The 18,340-nt window shown below is 40.6% G+C and overlaps 1 protein-coding gene across 3 annotated transcripts in view; it reads left to right on the top strand.

Annotated features, from left to right (window-relative positions):
• The first annotated feature begins 4,355 nt into the window (after window positions 1-4,355).
• ppp3cb (protein phosphatase 3, catalytic subunit, beta isozyme) overlaps window positions 4,356-18,340 on the top strand; it is a 37,332-nt gene continuing 23,347 nt past the window's right edge. Inside the window, exons 1-2 of one of the 3 annotated variants that reach the window (XM_028459304.1) lie at window positions 4,356-4,695; window positions 16,518-16,718. In XM_028459304.1, coding sequence (XP_028315105.1) covers window positions 4,653-4,695; window positions 16,518-16,718 — 244 coding nt within the window. In that variant the 5' untranslated portion in view covers window positions 4,356-4,652. Of the gene's footprint in view, window positions 4,696-5,193; window positions 5,319-16,517; window positions 16,719-18,340 lie in introns of those variants that run through there. The other 2 variants (XM_028459302.1, XM_028459303.1) reach the window with 2 other exon arrangements.

Here is an 18,340-nt window from a genome sequence, read left to right as displayed (position 1 = left end):
AGGCCCCTAACTCTAACCACTCCCTGGGTATATCAGCCCACTGCTGTAAAGAAATACATTTCACTACTGTCATTATTGATTAACAGAGTATACTTTACTATTATTATTAATAATAAAAATAAACAGTTATACTATAATAATATTTGTTTTAAATATAACATATGTCTACTCTAAAGTACCAAAAATAAGACACTACATACAAGCTTAGAACCTGCAGAAGCTAATCATTCACTTTGTCATTAATAAAATCATAGTCCTTGCAGCATAGTTAATGAAGGGTCCCATATGTTATATGATTGACAACATCATTCTTATCTAGTGAGTTGCACGTTTTTCCAAAAACTGCAATACAATATTGGCACTGATCAAGCTGAGGTCGACAAAATTCTCTTTCATATTTACTACAGTTATGTTTCTTTGGATATAAACCCAACAAAAAGAGCGTATCATCCAGCAGGATTGGTTTAGATCTTCTCTGTCATACTATAATTTGATTTTAAATCATTTTAGTTTTGAGTATATTTTGTAGAAATATGATGAACTTCACAGGTAACTTCATGAATACCAGCCTCCCCTCATGTTAGTAAATATACCACAGCATATACTCCACTATGCCTATATCTTACCAGATATACAGTACATGACCCGAGGGGTGTGGGTGTGTGTGTGTGTGTGTGCACCTTGCAGAAGGGTTCGGGAAGATGTGAAAGGTTGGCCTAAAAACTTCAACGTATGTGTGGACGGTGGAGTGGATAATTCTTCTACAAGCCAGCAATGCATGTTAGTCCAACTCTGAAGACATTTTCAAAATGCTGAATTGGCCTACATGTTATTTATACACTGAATAAATTGATCAAACTCTTAGCTGTGGTATAGCTTTAGACAGGGACAGTTCATAAGAGCCAGTGTTAACACAAATAAACAACAATAAATAAATGGGGTACCTATTATTAGACTGTGTGGGGCATTGACAAAAAGACACAACAAATGAAGTTGGGAACCACGCTAATTGGTTTGATCTGGCATCAAAAGTAAAGTAAGGCTTAGGGCCATGTGATAACACTATTTCAACTCAAATGTGTAACTATTGTTACTCTTGATAAAGCCAATGATAGTTGAACCAGTACAAGTCTATTTTAATCTTTAAAAGTTAATCGTTACACCAGCATGTTAAATTGAGCCATGCTGTATACTGTATATATGTGCTGAGATGTGACAAAATTTATCTGACATTGTTTTCCCTAATTATTGGTTGTAAAAATAAACTTGAATACTTGTAATGTTAAAGGATAAAATCTTTTTAATATCATCTTTTAATGTCTCAAATATAAACAACATAAATAAATTGAAGAAGGTAAACCGATCATTTTTTTATTTAATACAATTAAAGCATATGCTGTAATTTAATTCACATTAAACTGAAATTAAAATTTTGATTCATGTTCACACACACACACACACACACACAACCCCCCCCCCCCCCCCCAAATTTTAACTTTTGGCTTTAAATTTTGTCCAATTGAATCTGTGAATATATAGCCAAGCCTGTATTATCATGCCATACTGACAGCTGTAGTCCTATAGTTTTATTGTGAAGGGCTACTGCCGTAACCGGAAGCTGTGCCTGTGCAGCGGTTTCCTCGCTGCGCTGTAGCTAGCACTGACATGCGGACGCTTTCTCACTGCACGCTGATGACGTAACACTGCAACTGGCCTCATTGTGGCTCCGGTCCCGCAGCGGCTCCGTGTATCATTCACAAAAGGATTGGAGCCAAAATGTCTCCCTGCTCTAGTCGAGGCGCTAAGATGGTTCACGGACTGAAAATGCAGAGCGGCCAAACTCAAAAAGTCTCAGTATTTTCCACTCCTGATCACTGAAGCTACAAAATACTTTTTCACTATGTTTGTCCTGAATCTGATCATTAAGTAGAATAATCTGAACTATGGAATAAGATTTTATTTATTTTAAGCCTGTCAGTTATGGCCAATGTAAGGCCTGGGAATTTTTTTTACAGAAATGTCTAATTGTTTTTTATACTTTTGTACATAATTTATTATTCGCCAAGCTTATTTGCAAATATCTTGTACCACACTCATAAGTTTACTGTATGTTGTTCAAATATTTAGTTATATATACTGTATGTATTATACTGTCTCTTATGGGAGCAACATCAGGACAAAATCTTCAGCCTTTTAATAAACAGCATCATATTTATTGATCAACTTCTCATATCTGATTTTATCGCTGGTTGTTAACAATAGATTTGATCTGAATTGAAAGAGATTAATGGAACATTAAACCTTCACGTCAGCTGTGCGTCCCTCTATAAATCACCAACCTCAGATGAAGGTGGTGGTTAATATATCAGCCTCTGATTGGTTTGTTCCTGCACTAGTCCTGTTTACAACATCAATCATGTTTAATGTCTTTGTAATAAAGACATACATATATATATATATTTTTTTAAACTTCAAATTACTTTTATTCCTTGAAATGCAACTGATTGAGAGAAGCCATTTTCATCTGGATGTGATTTAGTACAGTCGATTTAGGGGCAGTGTTTTGCGTTAAGACGTATAGCACATTTCTTTGAATTTCTTCTTCTGTAACATTTTTTTTGCAGAGCTTTTCAGAACAATTTCATTAATATAGTTTTATTTATTACAAGGAAGATGTCGACGTCCTGGCTGAGGAGACAAAGAGGATATAGCGATTCAGAGGAGAGAGAAACTGTGCGTGTGATGAACGGTATCCGACTCAACCTCTAGTATTATACACCATCTGTAATAGAGCTTGCAATTAAATTTTACCCCGAATACAGTTGATAAATGATAAAAAGTCACATTATCTAAATTTGTCTGTGAGTAAACAAAAATTCACAAAGCATATCAGTGTTGGTAAACATAGCTTTTTTTTTTTACTCTTTAGTTATTTGTTTATTTAACAGGGACATTCTTTGTTTACAGTTGTAGTACAAAAAAAGCAAAGCACTAAAATGCATCTGCAGTACTCGGGCAGACAAATAAACACAACAATTCATTGTACAGAGTATACGAAAACTAGAGATGGGCAAATTTATCGGCCAATATTTGCTATAAAATGTCATATCGGGTTAACATGGGTATAAATGTGTTAATTCTATGGTGATATACATAGTGTGACCAAAAATTAGGTTGGGGAGGGAGGAGGTCTATGTATGTAATCGCTATCGGGAAATAACAGAAGTTGGAAATTCAGTGTTGGACAACAATTAGCATTCTGATTATCGACATAAAGCTTATATAGAACATCTCAAATGAAAACTATTTGATATACGCACAAGAGAGAGCCAAGACAAAGACAGCATAAGCCTATACAAACAGAATATACTGTATAACAACGGTTATCACGCTTGAATAATACATAAACAATAACCTGTAAAATCTTAACTAAACCGAGCTTTAGATGCTTTTTAAACAGTTTGTCTCTCTAACAGTGAATGGAACAGAGTTGTATTTCCCCACCGCCTTTACTTTGATGATTGACTAAAGTTTGTGGTCGTGCAACTACACACGTTATGTTGTTTATTTATGCACTGTTTGCGCATAGGTTTCTTTTCCTCTGGTTTAGTCCAAAAAGTATTACATATCATTAATTATTTTAAGCATCTAAAGTGCCTATGGAAAATAAGATAAGAAAATCACTGCAAGGAGCTTGTGATTAACATCTATAGTGTATTTTTCTCCTCACAAATTACCACATGAACCGAACCTGATCCCCTGACGACCACGGATTGGCCCGCAGACCCCGTGTTCTGTACCATGCACTCTGCACAAACAGATTTTTTTTAATTTTTTAAATTAAATAGTATTTTATTTTTTAAATTAAATAGTATTTTATTTTTTAAATTAAATAGTATTTTATTTTTTAAATTAAATAGTATTTTATTTTTTAAATTAAATAGTATTTTATTTTTTAAATTAAATAGTATTTTATTTTTTAAATTAAATAGTATTTTATTTTTTAAATTAAATAGTATTTTATTTTTTAAATTAAATATTATTTTATTTTTTAAATTAAATAGTATTTTATTTTTTAAATTAAATAGTATTTTATTTTACAAGCAGAATCATTGTCCACTTCACAGTAGCGCGAGCCTGGTTAACCCCAGCAATCACTTTCTCCACATGGTGGCGATATGTGTCTAAGCGTGTGCGTGGTTCAAACAGAGCGTGCGTGCGCGTGCGTGGATTTGCGTGGGAGTTCCTTGTTTCGCCATTCCAGGGTGTTGCCAGCTGCAGGGCACCGTGCACAGGCGTCCTGAGGTAGAGCAACTCAGCCTCTAACCTATAGAGTCCACCCTCACCCCTTCCTCCTCCTGCACCCCCCACCCCCACCCACACCCCCTCAAATAAAAACCCAGAGGATCGGGGAATAAATCATGCCCCCACAGCATCCAGGTGTTGGCCTTTGCGCCCCCCGCAGAGTTCCCGCAGCATCACCATGTTCATCCTCCATCTGAGGGAACGCGGAGCCTCCACCGGGTGATGCCACTGCTGCAGCCGCACTCACTGCCGACGCCTCCCGGACGCAACGCTCCAATCTCGGTCATTGACAGAAGACAGAGGCCCCTCCCTCTTCCCTGGGCTCCTGTTCCCGTCCCGGCTCCAGGATGTCCGACCTCAACGCAAGTCCCTGCGACCGGCTGATCAAATGTAGGCATGCCACACCGTGCACGGCCAGTGAGAGCTCCTGGTGGCTCTGCTGCTTGTTTCTATATGCCTGCATTCTTCTTCACTGCTGTTGCACCACCGTCTCCTCCTTTCTATCCTCAGCCCACCTCCCTGTAGCTCCACCGCACCTCTTAATAAACGACATGATGAGCCATGCATGTGCCTCTGAACCTTTTAGGGGAGGGAGGTAGTGGTGATTGATGGGGAAGGGGTGGGGGGGTATCCGGGACGCCACATCAGGGTCTTCCCTGGTTATTCTATTAGAATTCACCCCCTCACTGAGGCATTACCCCATTTTCTAGCAGGGGAACACACACACACACACACACACACACACACACACACACACACACACACACACACACACACACACACACACACACACACACACACACACACACACACACACACACACACACACACACACACACACTGCTGCTGATGCTGCATGATTGCGCTCCGCTCCTAGCGGTGGTTTGGTGTTACTGAACAACAGCCGTCAGAGAGAGAGAGTGGCAGAGTGAGAGGGAAGAGAGGGAGGTGAGCATCTTGTTCCAATGAAACACCGAGCAGTGTGACGATGACAGCGAAAGGCAGACATAAAGGTAAATGTGAGGATATTTACGCGTAACAGGGGATGGCTACTGTTGTGTTGTTCCCTGCTGTGGATGTGGACCGTGTTTGTGGGATAAGGCTGCATGCATTACACCGATGTACAGGGATGGAGATGGGGATGGGGATGGGGATGGGGGGGTTGGAGAATGGCAGGATGATATGAGGGGCACTTGTCACCCGCAGTCTCTTATTCTCCGAGCTGCTTTAACGCACAGTGTGTGTATGGATGTGTGTGTGGATGTGTTGGCCTGCTACTCGGACAATTTACCATTCGACTCCAATCTGAGCCAGACTCAGATAATCGATGGATTTGGATTTCAGGAAGGCTGGCAACTTTTAGCCCGATCCCTGGCCTGAGTGATGAAGTGTCTTATAGTGATGTGTAGCAGACACTGACTGACAGACATACGCTTTAAATTGCAGTGTATTTTTTTTAATTTTTATTTTCAAGCAGGCCTGCATGAGTAGCAGCCGGTAATCCTTTTTCTCCCACGTCCCCCTCAAAGGTCTTCCCTCTTATTCCCCGTTTCCACGCGCGCGGCATTAATGAAAGACAAAATGGAGTTTGGGGGATGCTGAGCGTGGATGGCGCATCTCATGGTGTTATTGCATCGTTGTGTTATGGAATAGCCTGTTTAATGTGTTTAGTGTCTGTTTGTGACGCGTGGGCGGATGCGGGGCTGTGTGAAGAAGAGGAGGTGGGGGGGGGGGGGGGGGAATCTTCGACCCGGGTTCTGATCCACGATGCTGGCACAGATTGTCGTGCGTTATGGGATCGTAATAACAAGGCTGTCACGGCAGCGTTTCCACGCTACAGAGTCTCTCTCATGCGACATCGATGCCTGGCTGACTGTCTCCTCCCGCCGGCTCCCTTTGGTAAAGTCACAGGGTCTCTGTGCCGGAAGAAGCGGGGCTGACAGTTACACGCGTCGCTCGGGCATACCCCGGTATTCCGTGCGTGCGTCGAGCTGTGAGAGGGGTGGGTGAGCCAGGGGGCGTGTGGAGGAGGAGAATGATGATGAGGAGGGGTGTTCTCGCAGTTTTTGCACGTATACATGGCGATTTCCATCCATCCATCCATCCATCCATCCATCCAATGAACATCTCTTCCTCCACGTGCACATTTTCTATATTTCTCATTTGTTTGCATGTGTGCCACATCTAGATCACCTGAGCTCGGTTTTCCAACAATGACCTATATCCCAATACATCACACACATCACATGACAGATCATCAGTCAGCTGATGGTGATATACTGGGAAACCACACGAAGGGTTGGCAGAGGGCTATCTGTCTATACATCATTTCTGACAAGCTGGTTAACACACGGACACACGCACACGCAGTAGATTTTTTGTAGTGTTCAGCAGAGCTGGAGCCAAAAGATGAATCCTACTGAGAGGGAATGGGCAAAGGAAGGCAGGGAGTGTGGGGGCGGCGAGAGAGGGAGGGAGAGACGGGAGGAGAGAAAGTGACAAGGCCAGAGAGGAGGTGAAGTAGCTGTAGAGGCAGAGAAATGCAGGAGATACAGGCAGGGAGAAAACACTGGGACTGTAGTAGTGTATTTGTAGTAGTTTAGTTTGGTCTGTGGAGTAGCGGGACATTCTAAATCCATCGTATTAAATGAATCCGTATAATCCAGATCATATGGATCATCAACACTTATTAGTGTTGTGCCGATACCGATGCTAATATCGGAAGGGGCCCCGATCGCAGGGCTGCATTTTCATGGTACAAACAAAGGTCAGGGGGAGTGGTAGCCTAGTGGTTAAGGACGCTAGGCTTGTAATCCCATCGCTGTGGGATGTTGAGCAAGTCCCTTAACCCCTAACTGCTCCCCAGGCGCTGCAATATGGCTGCCCACTGCTCCTCAGGGATGGCTTAAATGCAGAGGACAAATTTCATATATGTAATAACATATACGACGAATAAAGGCGAAAGCCCAGATTTTAATCTTTTAACGAGTGGATTGTCGCCAATTTTGAGGACTTGATTTTCTGCGTATAACAGGTCATATATTTTTTTTAAACACCGTAAAATATAGGCATGTATCGTATTGGCCGGTATGATACAACTGGGCATCGGTATCTGCATCAGGACAAAAAAGGCTATCGGAACAACATTAACACTTAACTATTCAAACAACTACCTGTATTTGGAAAGTGAAGGCGTGTGATTGTGAACCACATGAATTGGAAAAATGTAATCTGATCTGATAAAACTTGGTGGAGTAATTGAGGAACCAACCTGACGTAACTGAATGAAATTTCTTAAAGATTGATCAATTTTAAACACGGAGAACAAGCAAACTTATCATAGAAAGAACCCAGGGCTTAAACCAAGGACCGTCTTGCTGTGAGGCAAACGTACAAACCACTACTCCACCAACACTCATCAGGGAAACCCTGGTCCTCACTCCAACCTGCCACGTGTTATGTACTAATAATCATTGACTAAAGATGCTTGGTTTGTGAGTTTAGATATCAAAAAAATAGTTTCAAGTGTGCATGGAAACAACATGAAACCACAGTTCATCATTTAGGCGTTTGTTCTTGTAAAAAATACATTTGAGACTTGTTACCACCTACTGTGGTGAAACGGTCTCTATGTTTTCTATACATGTAAATTAACAGGCATGTGTGTGGTTTTTTTTTGCGATGTAGCATATTCTGCCTCCTGCTTTAACTGAGATGGGATACACTCACACTAACAGCACGAAGCACGTGAAGATTTACCAATTAGCTTTTCACGTGTGAAATTGTAGGCTTTTATTAACGTCTGTCTTTCTGTCTTAGATAGGTTACTGTGTCCCGTGCTTCTGTTGGGGATGAACGGGTACGGAAACACATTTGGGACTCTTGACATTGCCATTCTTAGGGGCCCACATTGTCTTTGACTGCAGAAAACGTTTTGGAAAAAAACAGAATTCACGTTCTAAAACAAAAAAAAGCAATTTGACCCGTTACACCCCCCCCCCCATTTATCTCTATTTAAAATTGGGCCTCAACATAAAACAAATCACATCCATGTTTTGGGAAAATATCAAATTTACACACTTTTTTTCACCAAACGATGCATTGGTGACTGTCACTGAATGTCTAAGAAGTGTGACGAACAGACACATATGTCGTGCTACATGTTATCCTGTGATTAAGGATGAACATGTGTTGCGATGAGAAAGCAGTTCAGATTATAATTATGACAGAATTAATCTTCAGGAAAAGGCACTGGTAAAAAGTCAGGTAACCGATGGTGTATTAGCTGAATTGGTGATCAGTTTACTTGGTGACTTGTCACAGCAGAAGCATTGCTCCTCCAGGCATTCGGCTGCATGGGATTTTGTGCAAAATGTGAGAGTAATATGCTTTCTAAAGGTAATTAAAGGTTTCATGAATTAAGCTTTTTGACTATATCACAAATTTCCATGGTTTTTTCCCGTCAAACATCTGGGTGAGGGTCTAGCACTGTTGCTCATGTCGCTAATGACGTAATCTCACGTGATTTCAGCATAAGTATCCCGCTTACGTAAGTTTTCTGAAGCGTATAAAATGTAAAATTAATAACAGTAGTTGAATCTATTAGCCCTTTTCTATTAAGCATCTTTGGTATCATTTCTGGAAGTTTATTAGCCAGTATCTAAACAGGGAAAGATGAGGAAACGGTAAAGTGTAAAGTGACGCGAACGTGACACAGGAGTGGGTATACCCTGAGACGGAAAAGAGTATCTGTAGTAAATTACAGCATTCTTTCCATAAATAATGCCGCAGTCTGAGGGGAAAAGCTGTGCTTGAAATAAAAGGGATACTTTTTGATATTTGATTTCAGAGTGTAACATGTCTGTGTGGTGTGGAAAGGCAAGTATTTTCTTACCTGACGCTGTCGGATCATATTCTTTAGTTGTGCCAGTATGAGTAGCATTCAATTTCATATTGCACAAACATGGTTCTTTTACAATGCTGTCTAAATTTGAGGCCAAATGTCTTGTCATTGATTATGGAACTTTCCAATTATCTAAAGTGATTGATAATGAAATTTGTATGGGGACAAACAAACAAACAAATCTTTAATAGTTATGATAATTCAAGAATGTATGCATGAATGTTTGAAGATAGTTTCCTAAGTCACTCAAATATACAAAGTATAATTTGGGTGTTATGTTATATTCTATAACACCATTAGTATTATACACAAATGTTAAATGAAACTCCAGCAGTTAACATTTATAGACCAGTTGCACCAAAATGGCTTAATAACATAGATTTGTTATGTTAACAATTTTAATGGATTTTAATAATTGTTTTATGATTTTTTAGCGACTGCACAATGAGAAATGGCCTTAAAGTCTTAAGGGACATGTATTCCATCTCCCAAATGTATATACCTGAGACTTTCTGTCCACCATTGCCGCTGTAGTATGTAGCTAGGCCCATTTATTGACAATATCTGTTTTGTAAATCTTTCCTCTTGATTAACACAGTTAGGGCCTGAAATCCCCCTGTGAATCCAGCCTATTTCTATACTTTTGCCCTAAAACCCTGTATATGACCTTTTAAATAACTTAGTGTGATCAAACACTTTCCTCCTCTTGAAGTGGGTCAAATCCACGGTTGTGTGGTTTTAGGTCTCAAAGGAAACGAAGAAAGTAAACCCAGGATGCGCATGTGTACACACACACGGGCACCGACACACACACACACACACACACACACACACACACACACACACACACACACACACACGAGTTCATTCAGGACTCTGGGTTATTGGGACGGCATGTTATAACAACCAGAAGCATGTCAACTGCGCCTCAAGGCTTGCCCTGTTGCCTTAAGTCATGGTTATGGGCTTGTGTGTGTGTGTGTGTGAGGACGGTAGGGTGGGCTTTCTGACAAAGTGGGTTCCCACCTCAACGTGTATGTCTGTGAGCGGTGTGGAGGGTGGCAGGACAGAGGCTATTATTAGAAAAGGTTCTCCAGGGAGAGAGAGAGAGAAATTTCTAATGAGGACAAGCTGTTAGGGGATGGGCCGGTGTTTCTGTGTGTGTGTGTGTGTGTGTCTGTACACAGATGGTCCTATGTGTGTACTATGCATTAATTGCACAACTTCAAACATAACTCCCCCCCCACACACACACACACACCTACAACCTCCTTTAATAACCGGTGGTTAGCTGATCTGGGTCAAAGACAGTAAATAAACACAGACATACACCTAAGCGCAGGCCCAAGCTTGTACACACATGCACACGCATGCACACACACACACACACACACACACACACACACACACGTTTTTGCTCCCTCTCTCTTTTTGCTGCTCTGTTATTCTATCATTCAGTTTCTTCCTTCCTCATTCATTTATTAATGCAGAGACAGGCTGTGGGACAAAAATATATCTCTGGAGGCCTGTTTGTGTCTATGTGTGTGTGTGTGTGTGTGTGTGTGAAACTCCTCTTGACAAGTCCCTGTATACAATACAATCATCTGAACAAAACCATTAGATGTTGTCGGTTGACGCAGGTTTGCTCTGTGATGAGTCTGCATGTGGCACATTAGGGAGCGGTAACAATGTTTCTCTGATCCCAGAGTTTCTATCTAACAGTATATCATGCTTTCTTTTACCTGTTTTACTGCTTCTTTATCAGAGGAGAGAAACAAATGAGGACAAACAGATCATGGCTGATTTCTTGAGTCCTTCCATCAGCCTGTAATCGTTCACTGTCATTTCCTGCATCCAACGCAGGCCTGTCTGATGATTGTGTCCTTGTGTTATTAAAACTGATGAAATATCCCCCATAATTAACTTCAGCCATTAGCGCTGAGGCACACAATAACAATGTGATTCTGATCAGATTCTGCTCCAGTGAGGCTACGAGGCCAGGCTAAACTAATTTAGCAGAATTGGTTGAAAGCTATGTCATAGATTTTTGTTCATGAATTCGGCACTTGAGAAATTCCTATTTGGAAAGCGAGGAAACAAAAACAGGAAAACAATGCTGCTAAAATAGCTTTCTCTGTTTGGTCAGCTCACAGCAACAAAACACTTTGACACCGAGGACAGTTTTAGTGGAAAAACATTCCATTTTTCCCTCCACTTGTCTCTACCTCTGAGTAAGTAGTCCACTGCTATCTTCATCTGAGCTCTGACAAGGGATAGCTCAGGCTGTACTGTTTGGAGGAACCGTTCCCTTCCAAGGTTGGAACACTTGGCAGCAACGTGAGGTGTAAAAATGACTCCAAACTGCTTTTGAGAGAAATACTACCAACCTTAACTTTACCCGATAAGTGTAACGTCTTCAGTGTGAGCTCAGTGTGTGCTTGGCCGTATACTGCAAACTTAGTGATTAAAAACTCACTTTTTATTGATATGTTTATAAGGCTTGGAGATTGGATACAAGGAAGTGTTGCTCTTTCATTAAAATCTAGGGTTGGGATGATACACTTTAGTATACGATACCATTGACCACGTGTCAAACTCATTGCCCGGGGGCCAAATCCGACCCTTTGGAGCATCCAATTCGGACTGCAGGAGTAAGTAAAAATGACAGAAAACATGAACCATTGTGTAAATGAAACTCAGTAATATTTGCAGAGTCTCACAGTTTTCCCCGTGCTTGTATTTCATTTTAATATTTAACTGTTGACAAAACTCAAATTTCTGACAAAAATCCTTAAAATTTCCTCAAAATATGACATTCCCATAATTAAATAGAAATGGGTCACAAAATCTAGGAAATTAAAAGTGAAGATCCTGTTTGGACTGATAGCTATCACCTTTTGCTGGGATATGGTAGTTTTTTTTTATATATATGTAAACGTAAAATTGCAAACTATGGCACAATAATGATGAAATTACTCATTTTCTTGCATAAAATCTGTGAACCATTTGAGATCAAACTGCTCTGTATTTGGCCCCTGAACTAAAAGCAGTTAGACATCCCTGCAATAGACAATAATAGGACAGCGATAATGCCACAATAATTTTTTTTAAAGTAATAGAAACACACACATAAAAATGACCATGCTTTTACCTTACTTGGAGTTTTTATCTGGTGTATAGTAGATCATATTCTCCACGCAATATGTTGCCGCACGATATATCGTCCCACCTTTATTAAAAACCCAAGTTGTTTTTGGTTCACAGAGAGCTATTAAAATATTCTAATACATGTTCGGTCCGTCATTGCAGCTATTGAGCCAGACGTTGCTAACTTTTAGTGTTGTTTTTTTGTCAGGCAGAAAAATATTGGAGAATGCTGTTGTCTCTGTATTCATCTATAGTTATAGGTTCAAAATATGTAGTGGGCCATTGGGCTTTGTGCTTTTTCTTGTAATGCAACAACGCAATACATGTTTGAAGACCCGATCCTAAAGCCTTTTGAATTGTTTTAGCACATGAAATGGTATCATTGATACTGTAATTGTGTGGATTTTAAAGCAGTCGGGCTTTGGTGAAATGAGTACAGCATGTACGGCAGGTGTGTCAAACTCATTTTCACTCAGTAGCCAAATATGGACCAGTTTGGTCTCAAGTGGGCCATCACATTTAGGTGAAAAAAAGACCAATATTAATGTTTTTGTGCTTTAGTTTGCGCTTTGATGTATAAATGATATAAACAGTATGATAGGCACGTACAATATCCAAGTGTTAAATAACAGATATCACTCCCTGCAGGATCTTTACTAAAAAAATGTAAGGGAATTCTGTGAGAAATTGCAGTTAAAAAAAGAAAAGAAAAAAAAAGCATTAACTGTGGTCGTGTGATATAGGCAAAAGTAAAAAATGTGAGCCCCTACAAATATTGTGGACTTTTATTCAATTTGTGAAATTAGGGGGACTGAGATATCTATTACGTGGTATTTTACACATTGATTTCTCTTGTTTGCCATTTTTACTTTCCCCAGATGGGAAAAAATTGGATGCTCTAAAGGGCCGGATTTGGCCCCTGGGCCATAAGTTTGACACTTGGTGTCAGCAGTTATCACAATAGTGCCATGTTGGCGCAGTAGCATTCAAACTTTATATTTCAAAGGTAATAAAATATCTTTTCTCTTGACTGCTTCTTGAATCATTAAGTTTAAATGCTTTGGAGAGACATTAAACTTACTGGGACACACTCGTACAGTATAACATGACTCAACCGAGCACCCCCTGTTGGATAATGCTGAGTCGGACACCTCTACTGCTTAAAATTTTTTGTGGGACTCTAACTATATTTCTTTATTATCCAGCTAACAAACATTGTTAATTAAATACATACAGTATTTGCCTATTTGGATGCTTTAACATAGCATATTGCTAAATATTATTTTCCAGTCTTTAGATGTGTTTATGTTGATTGGTCTTTCATGAAAGCTCTGGCAACAGACGCAGCTTATCTCCACCAGAACGACTGTTGTGTGAATATTGTTTCTTTTTTTTTTTTTAAGTACTATATACATCAAAGTTATTAATATTACAGCAAGAAAAAAATTACACATCTGTAATACAATTTTATCTGTCTATCCTGTTCAGGCTTGCAGACAGAAGACCATTTGTTTGGTCCATTAAAGCGCTAAGATACATTTCTTCATATTAAGTACATAATTTACCCACAATAAAAATCTAAATAAAAATCACCACACAAACACACAAACGAGGTCTTATCTTCCAGCACTGAGTGCTGTTGGGATTGTATTTCAGAGTAAACATAACACACATTTAACACATGTAACTATTCTGTAGCCCGAGAACAAATCTGTAGATGTTCCTGCCATGGAGTTAGTTTTCAGAATGACTACATCAAACCATCATTTTAAAAAAAAATCAAACAGAGAGGGTGCTGTCATCAAGAGTTTTGGACTTTCTTTCAGATGTGTTATTGCCACGAGTGTGTTTAATCCTCAGCAGTCTCACTAAGTCTGAGTGTGTCTCCTTGACTGTAGTGCTCTTCAAATGGCTGGCCATCAGGAAGGTTTGACAGTGTCTGTGCTGACTTTCTCCTCTCTCTCTCTATTCTCCGACTGCCAAGTATAGTTTTTCCCAAGTATAGTTTCTCTCCCCTAAGCTCTGTGTCTCTACTGGTCTCACTCTCTCATACCTGCCCTACTTTCTCAGAGCTCTTACAATTTACGAGTTTCACACTCTGTCCCTCTCACGTCTCTTCAACCTCCTCCTTCTCTTTTCTTCTTCTAACACACAGATTTAACTCAGACTAGTTTTAGGTATGCACAAATTGATTTCATATATAGACGCAAACTTTAAATACTATTGTAGCCACTTTCCAACATGACTATATGTGTGTTTTTTTTTTTAATTCATAATGCCTATTTGTATATTGTGTGGCAGTGAGTTGTCAAGTAGGGGTTATCACAATACAATACAGTACAGTGGCAGCAGAAATAAAGCATGTTAGCCACACACTAGCAGGCCATTGTTATCAAACAATAAAATATGAAATAACACAAATACCTGCATGCATGAGTAATTCCTTCTCTTTTAATGTTAATTCGTCATAACCAGTAATTCATAAATGGCCGAAGCATGTGAAACCACTACTCCCAAATTGATGGAAAACAGACCCTGGAGCTTGGCAGTTTGAGGTGTCCTGGGATGTGTCAGCGTGATGTTGTGTGCAATGTTCATTGTGAAGACTTGTGAAAGTGTCATGGAGCAATGGAGGGGGGAAACGTGACATTAGATTGTGTGTGTGTGTGTGCGCGCGCGTGTGTGCCACTATGCATTTAGGTAGTTGTTTGCAAAGTTTAAAAGTTTAGACTAAAATATGTTTCTGCTAAAGCTAAACTTTAAAAATAACTGTGGATGTGTGGAGCAGTGGATTTTAACCACCGACTGTTTCATCAGGTGGGCCTTTTTTTCTAGGGAAAACAAAAAAGACTGAACAACAAAACAACAACAACAAGATATAGAACAGCTTTTAAAACAACCTTTCTCATCTACAAATGTAAAAATCCAGAGCGCTGATTGGAAATTCTGCCTCTCGCCTTGCGGTTGTGAGCTTGCTTTTATAGGTCTCATCCTTCCTGTGTGGGGTTTGCATGTTCTCCTCACAGGGAATTTATCTTGGTTCCACTCTTCTGAAGACTTAAGTTGTCTCTAATATTCATGTTGATACGATTTGAGTGATGTAGGCAGAAATGCTATGTATTTGCTGAACGTGAGCTATTTCAACTGTGTCAACATATTGATGTCAGCTCATCTAGTTTTACTGCTAAATAAAACTGATTGTGGATAGAGCGTAAAGATCTCACAGAGTTCCTTGTTGCAGCATTAGAAAGAAATGGAGGGTGGAAAGCGGAGGAAATGTGTGTTTGTGGGTGCGCGACGTGCGTGCGTGTGAGTTTTTTGAGTGAGGCCTAGATTTTGAGTGTGTGATCTAGGCCATTATCTGTGTTAGCACTGATGGGGCTCCAACAGGCTCTGTACTGTAGATTCTACATAACAATACCTTTTATGAGCGAGTGTAGTGTATACACACATGCATGCACACGCGTGTGTCGTCGTGCATGCTAACGCCATTGTACAATACATGATGCACGCGTGCGCCTCCACGCTTCTGCCTTTTGTTTCTTGCCCATGAGTTTGCGTTGATGATTTCTTGTTGTCACCCCCTTTTGTCGAGTGTGTCTTCACATGTGTGTATGTGGCTCCTCACGTGCAGCTGTGCTCTCTTGCTGTATCACCCCCGTCGTCAGTCAACCCCCCCCCTCTCCAGCAGAGCCCTGGGGGCCTTCATTATGTAAGAAAGACATTACTGCAGAACAGAGGCGGGCAGCCCTGATAACTCTGGCAGCTCCCGCTTTTGTACAGCCCGCCTCATCCTCTGTGACACACACACACACACACACACACACACACACACACACACACACACACACACACACACACACACACACACACACACACACACACACACACACACACACACACACACACACACACACACACACACACACACACACACACACACACAGCAGAGCAAAGGATTTAAACAAATTCGAACCAGCTTCTCGACAAATACAGAAATTATCACTCTATTCCCCATCATTCCCTCTAAATCAAACCCACATACACCAGTTTAAGCATTTCCTATTTTTTTTTTTGATCTGTTGACTTGGTTATTGATATTGGTTGTTGGCTGCATCTCACTTCCCTCTCATTTCTTCTTCTCCGTCTCACTTATCTTCAGCGGTCCCCTTCCCCCTGTCCCACCGGCTGACCATGAAGGAGGTGTTTGATGCCGACGGCCGGCCGAGGGTGGACCTGCTCAAAGCTCACCTCACAAAGGAGGGTCGGCTCGAGGAGGCCGTGGCTTTGCGCATCATCGATGAGGGTGCTGCCATCTTGCGCCAAGAGCGCACAATGTTGGACATTGAGGCGCCAGTCACGGGTAAGGGTGATCCATTAACGCACAAAGATCATTAAGTAACTGTCTTTGCGGCCAAATTATTTCACTGTATACCAAAGTTATAAGTTGTATAGTTTCAGGCGTAAAAGCCATATAAGTAATGTAATGGATTTTTGTTCAGTAATGGAGATAATTGCCTTTCGCTAGAAGCTGTGATAAATGACCAGAGAATAAAGTTGTATCTTAATAAACTCAGGGAAAAAGGCAGCGGTGGAAGGAGTACATTAGGTATGTTTACTGTATGAAAGGGTGAAGGAGGCATTTAAGCAGTGTATTATATTTTCTATTTTCCAGAGAGTAGAAAGCACCACTATGATATTATGAAGTTTTGGGGGTGTTGGTCCAACATAATTTGTCCATTAATCACTTGATATTAGACATTCATATTTGCACGAGTTAAACACTCAAAACTGTTGGTGAAAAGTGCCAAAGTTGCAGGCATTTGTGTATTTCTGAAGTGGGACACACACAAATGGCAACACAGCAGTGAGAATTTCCAGCAATAAGGAATTTACGAGCAGAAAAGATGATTAGTTTGGTATTTTTGGACATGAATAGCTTCATTTGTTCAAGGACTGGATTGGAATGTAAAACTCAGATCCTCATTCAGATTTTCCCCAGTCAGATTTACATATTAATCGCAATCAATTAGTCAATTCATTTATCAGCCACATGTATCTGACTCCCTTCTAATATGAACTGTTGTTCAGTTACACTTCGCTGAGAAAACCAATTGGCACTTGTGCTACTCACAAAAGCAGACAATGTCTTGGGTAATATCTGCATGAGTTGCTCTGCCAGAGGAACAAAAACCAACCGTGGAGAGTCTGAAAAGAGGAAAAGGAGGGAAATCAGTGGAGAGCCAAATGAAAAACAAGCTTCTGAGACGGTGACAGACAAGATAGACGAGCAGGGACGACTCAGACGCTCACAACAATGACACCTGTGCAGCTGTGCATCCGTCTGCCTGTGCGTGCATTTATTCAAATGAGTAAAGTGAGTTATTTCTCCGTGGGTGTGTGGATCCCACTCAGTGTGGGAGCATCGCTCAGTGTTCACAGGTACAGAAATCCCATGGGACGAGCACGTATAGACGTTACATGTAGACAGTCGATCATAAGCAACTCATTCCCATAGAGCAGCAATCCTGTCTTTGAGGTTCCTCAGCGTTCACAGACACATCTGATCACAACGTGTGTTTTTGGAGCTTTCTGATTAAAGACAGAAATACAGACATCATGGTTGCAAACTGAACAAGTAGTCTCACCAAGGATTCTGGGAGAAAAGTGATACTGAGGAGGATGCAAACATTTATGGAAGTGCCAAGTCCCAGTTCACCTCTACAACCCCACCTACCCTATTGCTGTATAAGACCCATGCGGAACGGCATCGAAGAGTGTAGGGAAAAATAGCATTACGCACGGCACAGCACAAACAAAACAAAACGCCAAAATAATGATTGGAATCAATTAGACCCACATGTTACAGTTAAGGCTCAAACATACTCGGAGGGACACCAGCAAAGTGGCCAATTAAATGCAAAGCTCAGTTTTTACTACTGCGAGGATTTCTCCGCGTAGTTAATGTCACACAAAACACTGCTC

The sequence above is a fragment of the Gouania willdenowi genome, chromosome 10 (assembly GCF_900634775.1).
Source record: "Gouania willdenowi chromosome 10, fGouWil2.1, whole genome shotgun sequence".
Lineage (NCBI taxonomy): Eukaryota > Metazoa > Chordata > Actinopteri > Blenniiformes > Gobiesocidae > Gouania > Gouania willdenowi.
The sequence above is the reverse complement of the archived record's forward strand: the minus strand, read 5'-3'. Positions and strand labels throughout refer to the sequence as shown.